Here is a 14,508-nt window from a genome sequence, read left to right on the forward strand (position 1 = left end):
AGACACTGTCAGATTAAAATCATGTGTTGTTGTTTTTTAAAATTCCTGTGTAATACATTTACATTATTTAAGGCCAAGATTTTTAAAAATCTGATTTTCTTTCTACTATTAATGCTGATTGCTTGCTTTTTGTATTTCACCCAACTGGGACAAATAAAATGAAGAGGTTTCACTTTTGTTCTTAGCTAAACTTTCACTTCGGGGCTTACTTGTCCTGGCACTCCCTCAAAAAAAAAAATCTTCCACGGGAATTAAGATTACAAAATGGGAACATTTCAACTGGGCTTTGCAAAACCTTGTATATACAATAGTTCATCTTAAGTTCAAAGTGTAGCTTAGGGGGATTGGAGCTCAGGCAAACTCCTTGTTAATAGAGCTGGCATTTGAGCTTCATGAAACAGCTCAGCTTTAATTAATAATAATAATTAATAAAAAAAAACTTTCTGGACTATTTCCTTGCAAGCAGTGACTTGAAAATGAAACCTTATGGAAACTGATTGCCAGAGCTGAAAGGCTTCAAGCAGCTGGGATTCATTACTGCCGTGGAAAGCTGGGGAGACATAAGATCCCTCCCCCACACACATGCAGTCACACACACATTTTAATTCATAAGTATGCACCTAATTTAGCTCTTCTCTTGTGCTCTGCTTCACCACAGCACTTCTGCCTAGAGTAATAATTAAATAGTAAATAATAATAACAGCCTACCCTATTCCCCTCCTGCCTGGATTCCTGCTACAGATTTAAAGAAATAGCACATATATCCTCACCCCAGAGCCTCAAAATATGGATTTATATCGGGGTCAAAAGTTTTCTGGTGTTTCAGTTGAAGTTGAGTCTGGAATTTCAGCTCAGTGTAGAGGTAGGGGACAGTCACCAGATCCAAGTTTCCCAAAATTAGGGAATTGTTCAGATCTAGGGTTTTGCTTCAAGCTGGGAACACCAGGTGCATTTCACTAATTAAAAAAAACATATGGCACAAAACCATCTCCATTATGATGTCTTTTTTTATTTTTTAGAACAATTTGCCCTTCCCACAAAAGGAAGTCTTTTAATTTTGTTTCCAATGTCTCATCCTCTTTATTTAGCTGCTTGTTAAGTCTGAGGTCCTCCTCTCAAGACAGATCCAGCCCTGTTTCTCTCAGGTTCCAGCAGATCTCTGCTTACTAGCAGGCCAGTGCTTTCTACTGCCTCTTGAATATGGTGCTGCACACCTGGCTCTGAGGGAATTTGGGAATAAAGCTGTGAGAAAGTTGGCATTGGATGGCAGGCAGGTTGGCAAATGTTTTTGTTGAGTTCAGTACTGTCCATGTCAAGCATTCAAAAATAATGAGATAAACCAGGGGTCAGCAACCTTTCAGCAGTGGTGTGCCGAGTCTTCATTTATTCACTCTGATTTAAGGTTTTGCATGCCAGTAATACATTTTAACGTTTTTAGGTCTCTTTCTATGAGTCTATAACATACAACTATTGTTGTATGTAAAGTAAATAAGGGTTTTTAAATGTTTAAGAAGTTTCATTTAAAATTAAATTAAAACGTAGAGCCCCCCGGGCTGGTGGCCAGGATTCAGGCAGTGTGAGTGCCACTGAAAATCAGCTCACATGCCGCCTTTGGCACACGTGCCATAGGTTGCCTACCCCTGAGATAGACCTTAAAAGGGTGGGAATCATCATGTTTTTTTAATAATGAATTTTGTGCTTTTTTTATTGGCTGTCCTATTTCTGAGGCCTTAGGGTACAATGACATCATGTTTTCCAGCTTTTCTTTGCAGATGTTAGCAGGGTCTGAATGAATTCTCCCCTGACAACTAGCTGGGAGGGGAAGAGACTTTAGGTGTGTTTATGTAAATACAGTTTGCTCCTGCTCTGCTTAGATATCCAGGAAATAGAGTGGTATGTTGCTCAAGGTAATCAACTTTGGCTAGTGTTGGGTTACAAATCACTTCAGTACTGAATGCAGGGGTAATGAAATGCTATTACCAATGTTGTCATTATTGTGTGAATAAAGGGGAACAGAACTGTGCTTAACCTGTCCCAAATGAGGGGGTCACCTCAGCTGAAAGGACCTCATTAAGCCATGGGCTCGAATGCAAGACCCCTGTGAAAGTAAAAGGAGTGGGGGACAGGTCTCCCAGCCAGGAGTTGTGGGTCCTTCCCTGTTCAAAGAAAGAGCTAACTAGGCTTTATTAGGAGCCTCTTTATTATTTTAAAGCAGGAGTAGGCAACCTATGGCACGTGTGCCAAAGGCGGCACGTGAGCTGATTTTCAGTGGCACTCACACTGCCCGGGTCCTGGCCACCCGCCCAGGAGGCTCTACATTTTAATTTAATTTTAAATGAAACTTCTTAAACATTTAAAAACCCTTATTTACTTTACATACAACAATAGTTTAGTTATATGTTATAGACTCATAGAAAGAGACCTTTTAAAAATGTTAAAATGTATTACTGGCATGCAAAACCTTAAATCAGAGTGAATAAATGAAGACTCGGCACAGCACTGCTGAAAGGTTGCTAACCCCTGTTTTAAAGGCTCAATCAGAGCTGAAATCAGTTGTGGTGAGACTGTATTTCTATCCAGCATGTAAGAGCAGAAGGTGACTGACCGTTGGCTGGTGAGCGAGTGGCTGGTGAAACAGTGAGCAGAATGAGTGACTGGCGAGGCAGTGAGGAACCACAGCTGGCAGTTATCCAAATTTCACTTATAATTTGCACTTATCCACTTATAATTCACACTTATCCAAATGTCAAGCCAGATCACTTGAAATTTGGTCCGTGTTTGAAAATGTCATTGGATCTTCAAGTCAAGCCAGTCTGAATGTTGGTCTCCTAAGGAGACAATATTGCAGAAATCTTCTTGGGAGAACTGGCCTTGTACTTGATAAATGTTCATAGTGTGGCACAGATCTGGGGTATGTGTGACTCTGGGCTAAGCTCACTGTGCCTCATTTTAGTTGCCATACACAGAGCAGTCTACGTAAGTATATTTAGCCCAGGCAAAGGCACTCAGAACAACATCCTAACAGAGATCAAGTATTGGAGAAGCACAGTGATGTGTGCCCATATCGTCTAACCAGGGGCAGCTCCGGGCACCAGCGCAGCAAGCGTGTGCCTGGGGCGGCAAGCTGGGGGAGCGGGGAGGGACTGTGTGCCAGTCGTTGTGACGGCGGCAGTCAGGGAGCCTTCAGCGGTGTTTCTGTGGGAGGTCCACTGGTTCTGTGGATTCGGCGGTAATTCGGCGGCGGGTACGCTGAAGGCACGGGACCGGCAGATCACCCGCAGAAATGCTGCCGAATCTGTGTGACTGGCAGACCTCCCGCAGAAACGCCGCCGAAGGCCGCCTGACTGCCATGCTTGGGGTGGCAAAAAACATAGAGCCGTCCCTGCATCTAACAACCCTTTTCTTCCATAGATAGTGGTTTGGCTATTGCGTACAAGACACTCAAATGCTTGGAGGACTGCTTTCCGAAAGTGCACAAAGAAAAGCATGTGAATGATACAGGAAGGCTTTAATGAAGTAGATTACGGTAGCAGCAATGCAGAACAAAAGATGCCTCATAATGAAAGAGCTCAGTTTCCTCAGAATGGATATGAAGATGAAGTAATACAGGAACAATGCAAGCTGGCTGTGGACAGGCAAAGGCCCCGGAGTGCCTCATCAAACTGTAGGGGTCAACTGTGTGTGACATTGCATGCTTATGTCCTTGATGATCCCAGTCACAGACTCCTCTGCTCAGCATGGCCCAGTCCTTTTTGCCTGTGTCACTCAATAGCACCACCACTGCAACCCACCTTCAACTGAGACTGTCCATTATGTTTGCCTGGCACCTAGCACAGGGGCATGAGTTGGTTGTGGCCTTTAGGTGCTACCGTAGTGTACATGTGAAATAATAATAAATGGCAATAATTCATGTTATATTATATTACTCTTATTTCTCATTGTGGTAGTGCCTAGGAGCCACAGTCATGGACCAGGTCCCCATTGTTCTTGGTTGTGCACAAACACAGAACAAAGATCTAGTGCAACTGTTGTTTGAACAGACAGACTCAGTTAGGTATAGCTAGTGACTCTGATTGATGGTAGGACAGCCCACTGCTGATTGTGCTTGTTGGTACCCTTCAGATGTTCTTCTCTTGAAAGCTTCTCTTCTAGTAGAAGGCCTTATTACTGCTTCACCCACATTTCCCAACATGTTGCTACTGCCTGGCAATGTTCTGACACAAAGAAGTAACAGGCAGCCTAGCTCCACTTACCTCTCTGAATGGATCCTGCTGATACATCTGCTCCATCTTCTTATGCTGCCACTCTCTTTATTTCTCATTGTGGTAGGTCAGCCTAGTTAACTCGACCTTTAGCTGTATCTCTTCCCACTCAATGTCATCTGGTCACAGGGGACCCCTGTTTGGCTGCCCCGCATCTTCCCACTTACTGAACTCTTCCCCCACTGATGTCTATTCCTGCTCTCAAAAGCCCATTTATGACAGTCGTCTGAAGCCTCAGATAACTTACAGAATAAAGCCTATGAAGGAAAGTTAATATAGCTCTTGTCACACAAGATTTAGGCACAGAGAAAGAAATAAACTTTGTGAAGTTGGTTTCTTAAACAACAGTTTCCATTTCACAAGGATCCCACTCTCCCATCCACAGAAAGTTCAAACTCAAACCAAACTAACTGTAGAAACAATTTCACTGATGTCATGATACCATAGTCACCATTTCCCTGTTGCTACAGTAACCCAGCTCTGTTGCCAAAGTCCTTTGACTCTTGTGCTATCTGTCGTACTAAGTCTTTTGTGTTGCAAGGAATGTATGTCTCATCTGTCAATGGGACACATCCCACTAAAATCCTCATTTTTCCCATTTCAACTCCATGGCACTTTTAGCCCCCGCCATCCCAGGTTATTGGAGACAGGTAATTACACTTATAACGTGTTTACATTTGTGTTTGCACTAATAATTTTTAATCTCTTCACTTCTGGCTTAATAACATAGTTTAACTGTCATCAGCCATTCAAATAACTCTGTCAGTCCAAGCTATTTTAAAAATGTGTGCAAACATCCAATCAACTCCTAAGCTATCACAGACATGCAGACATCTGTTAGGACATTCACGTTGGAAACACTGTGGAGTTACACAACTACAGAGGGGAACCTCTTTATATGGGTCTTTGGGTGGACTTCATTTGGTGTCTCCACACTGATGCTGATAGAAATATTTGTAATCGAAAGGGTTCTCAGGCTGATTGGATTTTACACAAGTGATATCCCAGCTGCTTGACTTGCTGCAAAATCTCAATTACAGTTGTAAACTAGAATTGCACTGGAGTGAATATGGCTCTCCCTGGCCAACATAAGCGGTGGCACTTGTCAACCAGAACAGCTGTTTTAGTCAGCAGCCTCCCCAGGCTGCCAAGGATTCCAGATACAGTGTGGCTGAATTCAACTAAGGCTAATTGCTGCATTACAGAGGAACCACAAAGTATGACAGGTGAGTATCCTAAAGTCTCTTGTGTGGAGTGAGCCAACTGCCATCTAACCTTCGAGAAGAGGAAATCTATCTGCAATAAAACCTTTGGCCCTTATTTTATTTGGACTAGTTACCTGAACTCTCATATGTTGGTTGTGTCAATGTCAGACAGCCTCAGCTTACTTACCATGTCAAGCCTCCTCTCAGGAAGATCATGCCATCGATCATTCGATTTACTGCAGATCTTTGCACACATGCAAGCTAGAGAATCCTATTTGCGATCTTCCACTATTTTGAAAATATAGAGCTGTAGGGGTGACTTTGGAGATCTGCACTCATTCTGTGGTGGGTCAGTGTTTATCCAATAGCTAGACCTGGGTCTGAGATACACTTACGTCAATGGACATGGTTCAAAGGGCTTTTTCTAATTGCCATGCATAGCATGGGCTCTGTATGGAAACAGAATGCCATTTGAATACACACAGGATCAAGCATATCAGAAACACACTCAGGAATATGTTTGAATTACACCCATATCATCCCCTAAAACTTTGACTTGAACAGCTCTTTAGGTGTTGGGATTAAGGTATCCAAAAATGCTCATTGAGTTGTTTCCCCATCATGTACTCAATGCCATACACAGACCTTGCAGGAACAACAAGGACACAAATGCTAGAATGATTTAAATACATACAATAAAGTTTATGGGGACGTGTGGCTGAATAATGCTCCAATTCTAACTTTGTGAGCGTGTGAATGAGATTGTACTAGCTTCTCACCAGCCATTTCATAGGGTAAACAACTTCTCACCTTTCCACACCTGGTGGGAGGACCCTTATGTTGCATGATAAAGGTAGTGTAAAAGGGACATCACCAAACTCTGACTACACTTAGTCCCAACAAAAAGGTCAGAAGCATTATCTCCTAAATCTTCCTTTAGGGGTCCTGAGTCTAGAGCAATCTCAGCAGTCACCAGAACTTGGCTGCAAAAAATGTGAGTGCTTGTTCATGAAAATGGGCCACCCAGCCTCAAAAGAAATGGTGTGGAACGAAAGAGTGTGGCACATCCCAGCTAGGAACAAGTGAACCTTCTCACTGAGAAAACACCAAGAGTAAATAACCACGTGGGCCCCCTTCCACTCAGCCTCACAGAAACAAGGCTCATAGCCAAGCCGCTATCTTCCACCAGGGAGGTGAGAATAAATGGACAAAGACACATTCCAAAGCGATTTCTATTACATGTATCTTTATTAGTATAGGTGAATGTGACAGAATTATGCTGAATATGTTAATGGAAGCACATGTAATTGAACAATGATATTCAGCTACAATATTCAAAAGGAGTAAGTGAAACTTGCTCAAATTATAGCATTATGTATATAATGATAGTGGAAATGCTAGGTGAAGCGCAGGTGGGATAGTGGAGATGGGAAGCAGGAAAAGTGAGGAAAAAGTCAGGACAGATAAGCATCTGTTTCAGCTGTAGCAAATGTGCTGTTGGCTTAGCAACATTTTTTCTTATTTTTGTAATCCTGGAAAAACTTCTTGAAAATGAAATAGAGCACAATGGCAAAGCAAAACAAGTAGTGTTTTATAACAAAATAGAACGCCAGCTCCCTCACTGTGTAAATGAGGTGTATAAAGATGAAGCAGTATAGAAACAAGGTGTACTGGTTCTGGGGCTGGAGTAGGTCATGGAGTCCTTGGCCAAACTGTGGAAAAAGGAAGAGAGATGCATGACATTGCAAGATCACATTCTGCACACTACTTTGTACAGATGCCGCTGCTCAGCACACCCAGTCCTTTTGGCAGGGGCGGCTCATGGCTCCAGCACGCCAAGCACATGCTTGGGGCGGCAAGCCGCAGAGGGCGCTCTGCCGGCGCTGCGGGGGCGGCAGGCTGGCTGCCTCCGGTGGTTTGCCTGAGGAGGGTCCGCTGGTCCCGCGACTTCAGTGGACCTCCCACAGGCGTGCCTGCGGAGGGTCCGCTGGTCCCACAGCTTCGGACCCTCTGCAGGCAAACCGCTGGAGGCAGCTTGCCTGCCGTGCTTGGGGCAGCAAAATCCCCAGAGCCTCCCCTGCCTTTTGGTCTGTACTGGATGTCACCACCTGTGTAGCCCACACTCTGTGTGAGCTCATAGTCACATATTAATTCATCTTTCAATAACCAATAGTTCAATCATCTCCAAATACGTACTTACACAACCCTTATATGGGAATGGTTAGGCCTTATGTTAATAAAGGAATTGGCAGTTTCTTTCTTTGATTGAGCCTGAAAGATGCCAATATACACTGGGCCTAATTCTGATCTCATTTATATTTGTAATTCCATTGGTGTTACTGTTGCTTAACACCCTCCTGCAGTACTTGGTTCCAGACTATACATACAGAAGGTGTTACAGGTAACTTTAAAATCTATGGGTTTGTACAACACCTTGCCAAGTGCAGTCCTCCATCCTAACTGAGGCTCCTAAGCTCTACTGCAGTACAAATCATAAATAATAATGCAAACTCTTCTATCTATCTTGTGCTAACTAACAGCACAAAGCCTGCAAGAAACGCTAAAGATACATGTACATCTTACCATAGATGACATAGGAATAGACTGCCTGATATTCCTCTTACTCACACCAGTAACCAACTGTTGAAAGTGAGAGGAGAAATAACCCCTGAGACAGCAACAGTGATCAGGAAACCCACTCAACTGAGATTTACAAGTGGCACATCTTCTAAACCTTTCTGCCTCTGTCAAAAAATTATCTACTTTAGACTGGACACCTGGTAACAATGGACCAAATCCTGCAAACCCTTCACTATGTGATTTCAACAGGGCTACTTCTGTGAACAAGGAGTTGCAAAATCTGGCCCATCTTCCAAATTTGAATGGGCGTCGTGACCAAATATCTACCTGCCTTCACAGCTGTTTGCTCTGATATACTTGTGGCTTGGTCATCTAACTGTACTGCAGGAAATCTTTCAGAAACTACTCTAGCAATAAGTCCTCTTTGACCTCTTTCATTATGGAGGCAGGTAAACCAAGGCAGGCCCTCAACATTTTGCTGCCAAGGGTGGGAAACATTTTCAGGGGCCCCCCGAGTGGCTGAGTAAACACAAACACTAAACAAGGGCTGAGCCATGTGACATACCCCTCATGTTGATTTGGTGCCCTCCAGAAACTGGCACCCAGGTCAGCTGCCCCTAAAGCTGGCCATAAGTTAATCAGTAGAACCATAATTTGGAAAACATTCCTTCTATGTTTTTCTTAAGCCCATTGAACTTTACCCAATAAACTTAATTTGCAAGTTCAAAGTACTTTAACAGCTCATTTTAACTGTATCACAGTGTTAGGGGACTGTTCTTAGAGGAGGCAATATCTTGAGTTCTCTGTGAGCAACAGTGTGAGCTGTAGGGATCACATTCCCACATCTAATTTAAAAGCAGGATGAAAATGTTCTTGAGGAAGGAATACTCAAAGGAATGAGGCTTTATGGAAGTGTGGAAATAGTTTCCCTCTCTGTCATGCCCACCGCTTTTTTCCCATTCCCACTTACTGATCTGGGTGTTGCCTGTTGATGTATCTGCTCCATAGTCTGCTCATGCTGCCGTTGCTTTTCATTGTCTTCATATTTGTGTTTCAGCCTGGTCAGTGCAGAATCCCACCTCATCTTCTCCAGCTCGAGATCAGTGGCTGTGATGCGTCTGCCACATGGCTGTTCCAGCTCCTCCAAATTGCTGATCTCACCCATGCTGGTGAATCCTTCTGGCTGCAAAGCATCAGCTTCTCTCTTTGCCCTGTTCTCCAAATGGACTGCTTGGCTCTTAGCATCCAAGCCCTCTGTCATATCATATGGGATGTATGATGATGTTGGGGTACCTCTGGAAACATCCTGGTACATATTGGGAGTAAGTATAAATTCATATTTAAGCTAAATTTGAGACCTAATCAGGCTTTGATGGGACAGATTTGGTCTCATGTACATAAAACTTTGGGCAATTATATATTCACATACGGACTCACTAGTCCTATAATATCCATCAGTTTCCTTTGAAAAGGTATTTTATAGAGCTGGTTGGGAATTTTCAGATTGACCCAGTTCAGAACATTTTGATTCATTGAACCAAATCAAAATGTTTCATTTCAAGTCAGTTCAATATTAATCTGTGTCCATCCAAGCTGCTGCCTCATGAGAGAAGTACCTCAGATGTCCCATGCTCCCACTCTCCTTTAGGGGCTGAGCTCCTGGGCTGGATGACATCTCCCATTATACACCATGATCTTACCTCTGGCTGAATTTTCACTTCAACTTACCATCTTCTCATGCTGCTGCTGCTTCTTGTTGTCTTTATATTGAGCTATCTGCACAGTAAATTCAAATCCTGTCTGCATTTCCTTTAATGCTGTACCAGCTTGGTCTGAATATTCCGACCCCTCCAGGTTGCTGAGCCGCTCCAAATCGGCTTGTGTCTCCTGATCTCTAACATGCAGAGACTCCGTCTCAACATGGGAGACATCTGATGAAGTCAAGGTATCTCTGGGGGTGTCCTGGCACAGATTGGGGAAAATCATAGATGTACTTTTAAGCAAGTGACCCCTAAGAAGCCAAGGGATGGATTTTGAAAGGTATTTAAGCACCTGCAAATGTAGATAGGTGCCTAGTGGGATTTTCAGAAGAACCATGGTGCCTAAATCCTATTGAAACCACTGGGAATAAGGCACCTAGGCAATTCTGAAATCCCACTAGGCACCTATCTGCATCTTTAAGCACCCAAATACCTTTAAAAATCTGGCCCCAAACAATATGCAAGGATGAGGTGGAAATATGAAACCATCCTCTTCTACATCAACCAATAGATTTGGCTGGGGCCCAAAAGGAGGTATGTTGCATCATCGTATGGCATAGCACAGCCAACACACTTCCTGGAGCTCTGGGAAGGATAACTTCTCTTTTCCGGAGGTACAATCCATCCTGAAGACTCCTTAGAATGAAGCAGCCCCTCATTGCCCTCAACACAGAACAGTGCTTGCAGAGGCAATCTGCCACTAATCAGGGTCAAAACATCCTTTCAACTGACTTTTTTGAAATAAGAGTGCAACCTGTCTCTTATCCCAAGCTACATGGTATTTATGTAGACATTTTATAAAGGAGGAATGACCCACAAAAGTCATCTTTATAAGAAGATTTAGACAGGCAACAAAACTCATTCTCTAATGCTCCTGAGCTACATTATTGCCTAAAGCTGATGAAGAAGATAAGAAAAACTGAAGAATTACCATAGCTGATTTAGGCACAAAAGCGGTGGAGGAGGCTAGACTAAACATTAGAGACACACACACAGCCTCTGTTTCACAAGTCCCCCATGCAGAAAATTCAACCCCAGCTGCTCCGACAGGCCCACACCATTAAAACCCAAACCAAGCTACTTTTCTAAACTGCCACAGTGATGTCATTGCCACACTCTGCTGACATCATAATCACTCTGTTGCCACAACATATTACATGCTCTCTGTTGCTAAGGGTCTGAACTGTCACATTACCTGTCTTCCCACATCCTCACTATTATCACTGATATAAATCTTTAAGTTTGGATAGCAAGAAAAGATCTATTGGTTAGGGCATCAGCCTGGGTCTTGGGAAACCCAGGTTCAATCTCTGCTCTGCTACAGACTTTCCTATGTAACCTTGCACAAGTCACTTAGTCTCTCCATGCGTTCATTCCCATCAATAAAATAGGGATGATAGTACGTCACAGGCATGGTGTGAGCATAAATACCTTAACAGACTGGGAGGTGCTCAGCTACTGTAGAGATGGGGGCCTTGGAAGTACTTTAGATAAAACACAATTTTGTTCTGTTTGTACTGGGGCATGGCGAAAGGAGTACGAGCCTCCAAATTTGGCCTTTGTATTATTATTAGCACTTATAAGGCACCTGTCAACATGGTATTTGTCACTTATGTCATGTAAATAAACAGTGGGCTTGATTATTCATAGCCCAGTACCTTGTGTAGTCATTTATACCAAGGCATTGTGAGTGCATCTCAGTGGTAGGTGATGTTTGGAGAGCAGGATCGTAGAAGCTATAGATGAGAAAGGCATTAAATTATTGAGACCATCCTTGATATATCAACTATCCAGTGTAGTGTCAGACTATGTCTGGATTTTCAAATCCCGGGCTGCTGCACCCACCCTGATACATGAGTGCATAGAATCCCATCTTCAGCTTTGAATGAGAATTTTAACACTGTTTTTAAGTGCTTTTTCTGAAGATCTTATTACTTTGGCAGGTGCACCAGCACTAGGTATTTGTATACTCGGAAGCTGTGCAAGTGGAGAAATAGGGAGCTCCAGAAGGTTTATGGAAGTAGCGTGTGCTTTCTGAGTCAATGGTGCCGGAGCCCTGGAGCAATTTTTATAGTGGGGGTGCTAATGATGAAAACCATGTATTAGATGTTTGTTATTACTACCTCAAGCCATGGGGTGCGACGCACCCCCAGTTCCAGCACCACTGCAATGGTGGAATGGAGATGTGTGGCACCCATTGTGCTTTTTGCAGTTAAGTTTCTTGCATCCCTGATGGCTACTGGAGAAATAGCAATGCCTCACTCCCACCTTTTCATGTTCTCTGTATGTGTATATATATATCTCCTTACTATATGTTCCATTCTTTGCATCCGATGAAGTGGGCTGTAGCCCATGAAAGCTTATGCTCAAATACATTTGTTAGTCTCTAAGGTTCCACAAGTACTCCTGTTCTTTTAGCAATGCCTCAGTGATTAATAATGATACATTTACTCAAATTCTCAAGATGTCCTCCTGAAAGGATCTTCCTATAAATCTTATGGAAGAGCCATAAAAGGACTTGGCATCTCTGCTCAGGGACCAAGTGCTGTGGTAAATTGGGGAGAAATCAATTTAATATTATATGTATGTTTTTGCTGAATGATAGGAGGCATGGGATGCTGTTTGCTCAGCAGACATTAAAGTGATACACAAGTAATAAACAATCTCATCTGCTACTTGCCAAGCTGCAACCTCCCTCACTCAAACTTTTGTGGCCAGAGCAAGTAAAGTGCTGAGCAGCCTCAACTCCCAATGGTTTTAGAGGGACCTGGACAGTGCTCAGCACCTTACAGCATCTTGTCCTTCATTTTTTTTATATTGGCTTCCAAATTCAAACCAGAGAGGAAGGTAAAGCCGTTTCCTTCCACCCCCAAAAGTGAAGGCTGCTATTTCCTTCATTTAGCGATCTCTTTTGCTTTGCTTTTCTCCTAGCTTTCCAAGCCTGCTGTCAGTTGGCCTGCAGAACTGAGGTTAGCTGTTAGCAGGCAGCTGCACTCTGTGTTGCTGTCATTGCTCTGAAGTTATTGCCACAGATTCCAGGATGACGCTTTTTTTCATTTCCTTCTTTGCTGTCATTTTTCTCCACAGCAGCAAGTGCATGCCCTGGCGGATAATATTCAGGAGTGCTACTTACACTGCTGTTTGGGGGTTTTGTGGTTTCACATTTGATTACAAAGACTGTCTTTTAATAGATGCTGAAACACAGTTTAGAGTTGAACATGTTTTCTCTAGGCAGCTTTGTGCATCTTGCACTGGGGTCCATGTTAAAGGCCAAATTTAGAGAGGACACTGGTAATGAAGGAGTGAGAGCATGTGCTAAGGGTTCCAAGAAGTGTGATTCAGTGTAAGTTAACTGGAATAAGGGGTAATCATGGATGCTGAGCCAAAGCAGGGGGTAAATTAGGGCCCCGTTGTGACTTTTCGGCATAACCCCCAGTTCGGAGAAGTGCACAGCTGCACCACCCAGCAGGAGTACAAAGGGGCGGCTCCAGGCACCAGCACGCCAAGCGTGTGCCTGGGGCGGCAAGCCATGGGGGGCGCTCTGCCGGTCGCCGTGAGGGCGGCAGGCAGGTTGCCTTCGGCGACATGCCTGCGGAGAGTCTGCTGGTCCCGCGGCTTCAGCGGACCTCCCGCAGGCGTGCTGCCGAATCTGCGGGACCGGGGACCTCCCGCAGGCAAGCCTCCGAAGGCAGCCTGCCTGCCGTGCTTGGGGCAGCAAAATACCTAGAGCCGCCCCTGGGAGTATGTCCACAGCCCTGCCCCTTGGGAAGGGGCACCATGTGCTTCCCTGTGTGGCCATCCAACTCTGCCAGCAGGCTACAGAGTGGAGGCAGGGTAATGGCTCTGTGCCCTCCCTCCTCTTTGGGATGGCTTTTGACCCAGGAAGCACAAGCAGGAAGAGGCCCCTGTGCTGAGTAGCGTGTAATTACAGCCCACTCATGCGCAGGGGTTGCCAAAGGAAGGCTTTTCCCCACATGCTGACTATGTTGCCTACTGTCCCAGCCCCTGCCTTACACACCGACACGTGGGCTTAGCACAGTCCAGCTCTCACTCTATTTAGATATGAGTAATATCCTGTTGTTTCTTGGCAGCCCTATTCTATCTATCTCCCAGTATTTCTCAGGGAGCATATGCCATACTCTCTGAGAGCAAGTAGCAGTGAGCATGGTCCCAGGTATGCCTGGGAGCTCCTGAGGCATTGTGCGTGGAATATTTCCCCTTTATTGTTCAGATTAATGGTGTTCCGGCAATCTGCCTCCTGCACACCGGTGGCATGATTGACTTGTACATTTACTATCAACATTTCACAGAACAATAGAACTGCCCCCCATCAAAATGTTCTGTCCTGCTCTAATGCTTTCTGTCCATACAACATGACAAGGCTGAGAGATAAGCAGACAAGCCAGGGCAGGCCCTTTAGCAACGGAGAATGTTGGCAATCAGAGTAGCCGGAAGAATGTGCAGGCAGGAACGTGGAATCTCGTGACATCATTGAGGCAGTCTGGTCTAGGGTTTGAATTGTTCAGCCGGTGTTTGTGTTTTCTCCAGGAGAGAGTGGGAGGCTTGTGAATCCAGTGCTGTGTAGCTTCACTTCTCTCTCTGGCCTTGTGCCTAAGTCTTCTAGGTAAATATTACAGTTAATCTTCACTTTTCTTTATATGCCGGATGTTAAATTGTAAATTACCTCAGGGGAACTAGGAT

At 44.2% G+C, this 14,508-nt stretch overlaps 1 protein-coding gene across 1 annotated transcript; it reads right to left on the minus strand.

Annotated features, from left to right (window-relative positions):
• Positions 1-6,707: 6,707 nt before the first annotated feature.
• LOC123367125 lies at positions 6,708-10,917 on the minus strand. Its single transcript, XM_045011168.1, has 4 exons — positions 10,739-10,917; positions 9,776-10,009; positions 9,018-9,353; positions 6,708-7,179 (listed from the first exon to the last, which is right to left on the minus strand). The coding sequence occupies exons 1-4, from the start codon at positions 10,784-10,786 to the stop codon at positions 6,970-6,972; spliced, it is 828 nt and encodes a 275-aa protein (XP_044867103.1). The 5' UTR covers positions 10,787-10,917; the 3' UTR covers positions 6,708-6,969.
• Positions 10,918-14,508: the final 3,591 nt, after the last annotated feature.

This window comes from Mauremys mutica, chromosome 3, assembly GCF_020497125.1.
Source record: "Mauremys mutica isolate MM-2020 ecotype Southern chromosome 3, ASM2049712v1, whole genome shotgun sequence".
Classification (NCBI taxonomy): domain Eukaryota; kingdom Metazoa; phylum Chordata; order Testudines; family Geoemydidae; genus Mauremys; species Mauremys mutica.

Bases quoted from the DNA above. Each gene is read 5' to 3' on its own strand.
- LOC123367125 (XM_045011168.1), bottom strand. From the start codon at position 10,786: ATGTTTAGTCTAGCCTCCTCCACCGCTTTTGTGCCTAAATCAGCTATG. The intron at 9,354-9,775 runs GTAAGTTGAAGT...AATATGTACCAG, and splicing joins AGCAGCAGCATGAGAAGATG to GATGTTTCCAGAGGTACCCC. The intron at 7,180-9,017 runs GTAAGTGGGAAT...CTTTTTCCACAG, and splicing joins AACAGGCAACACCCAGATCA to TTTGGCCAAGGACTCCATGA.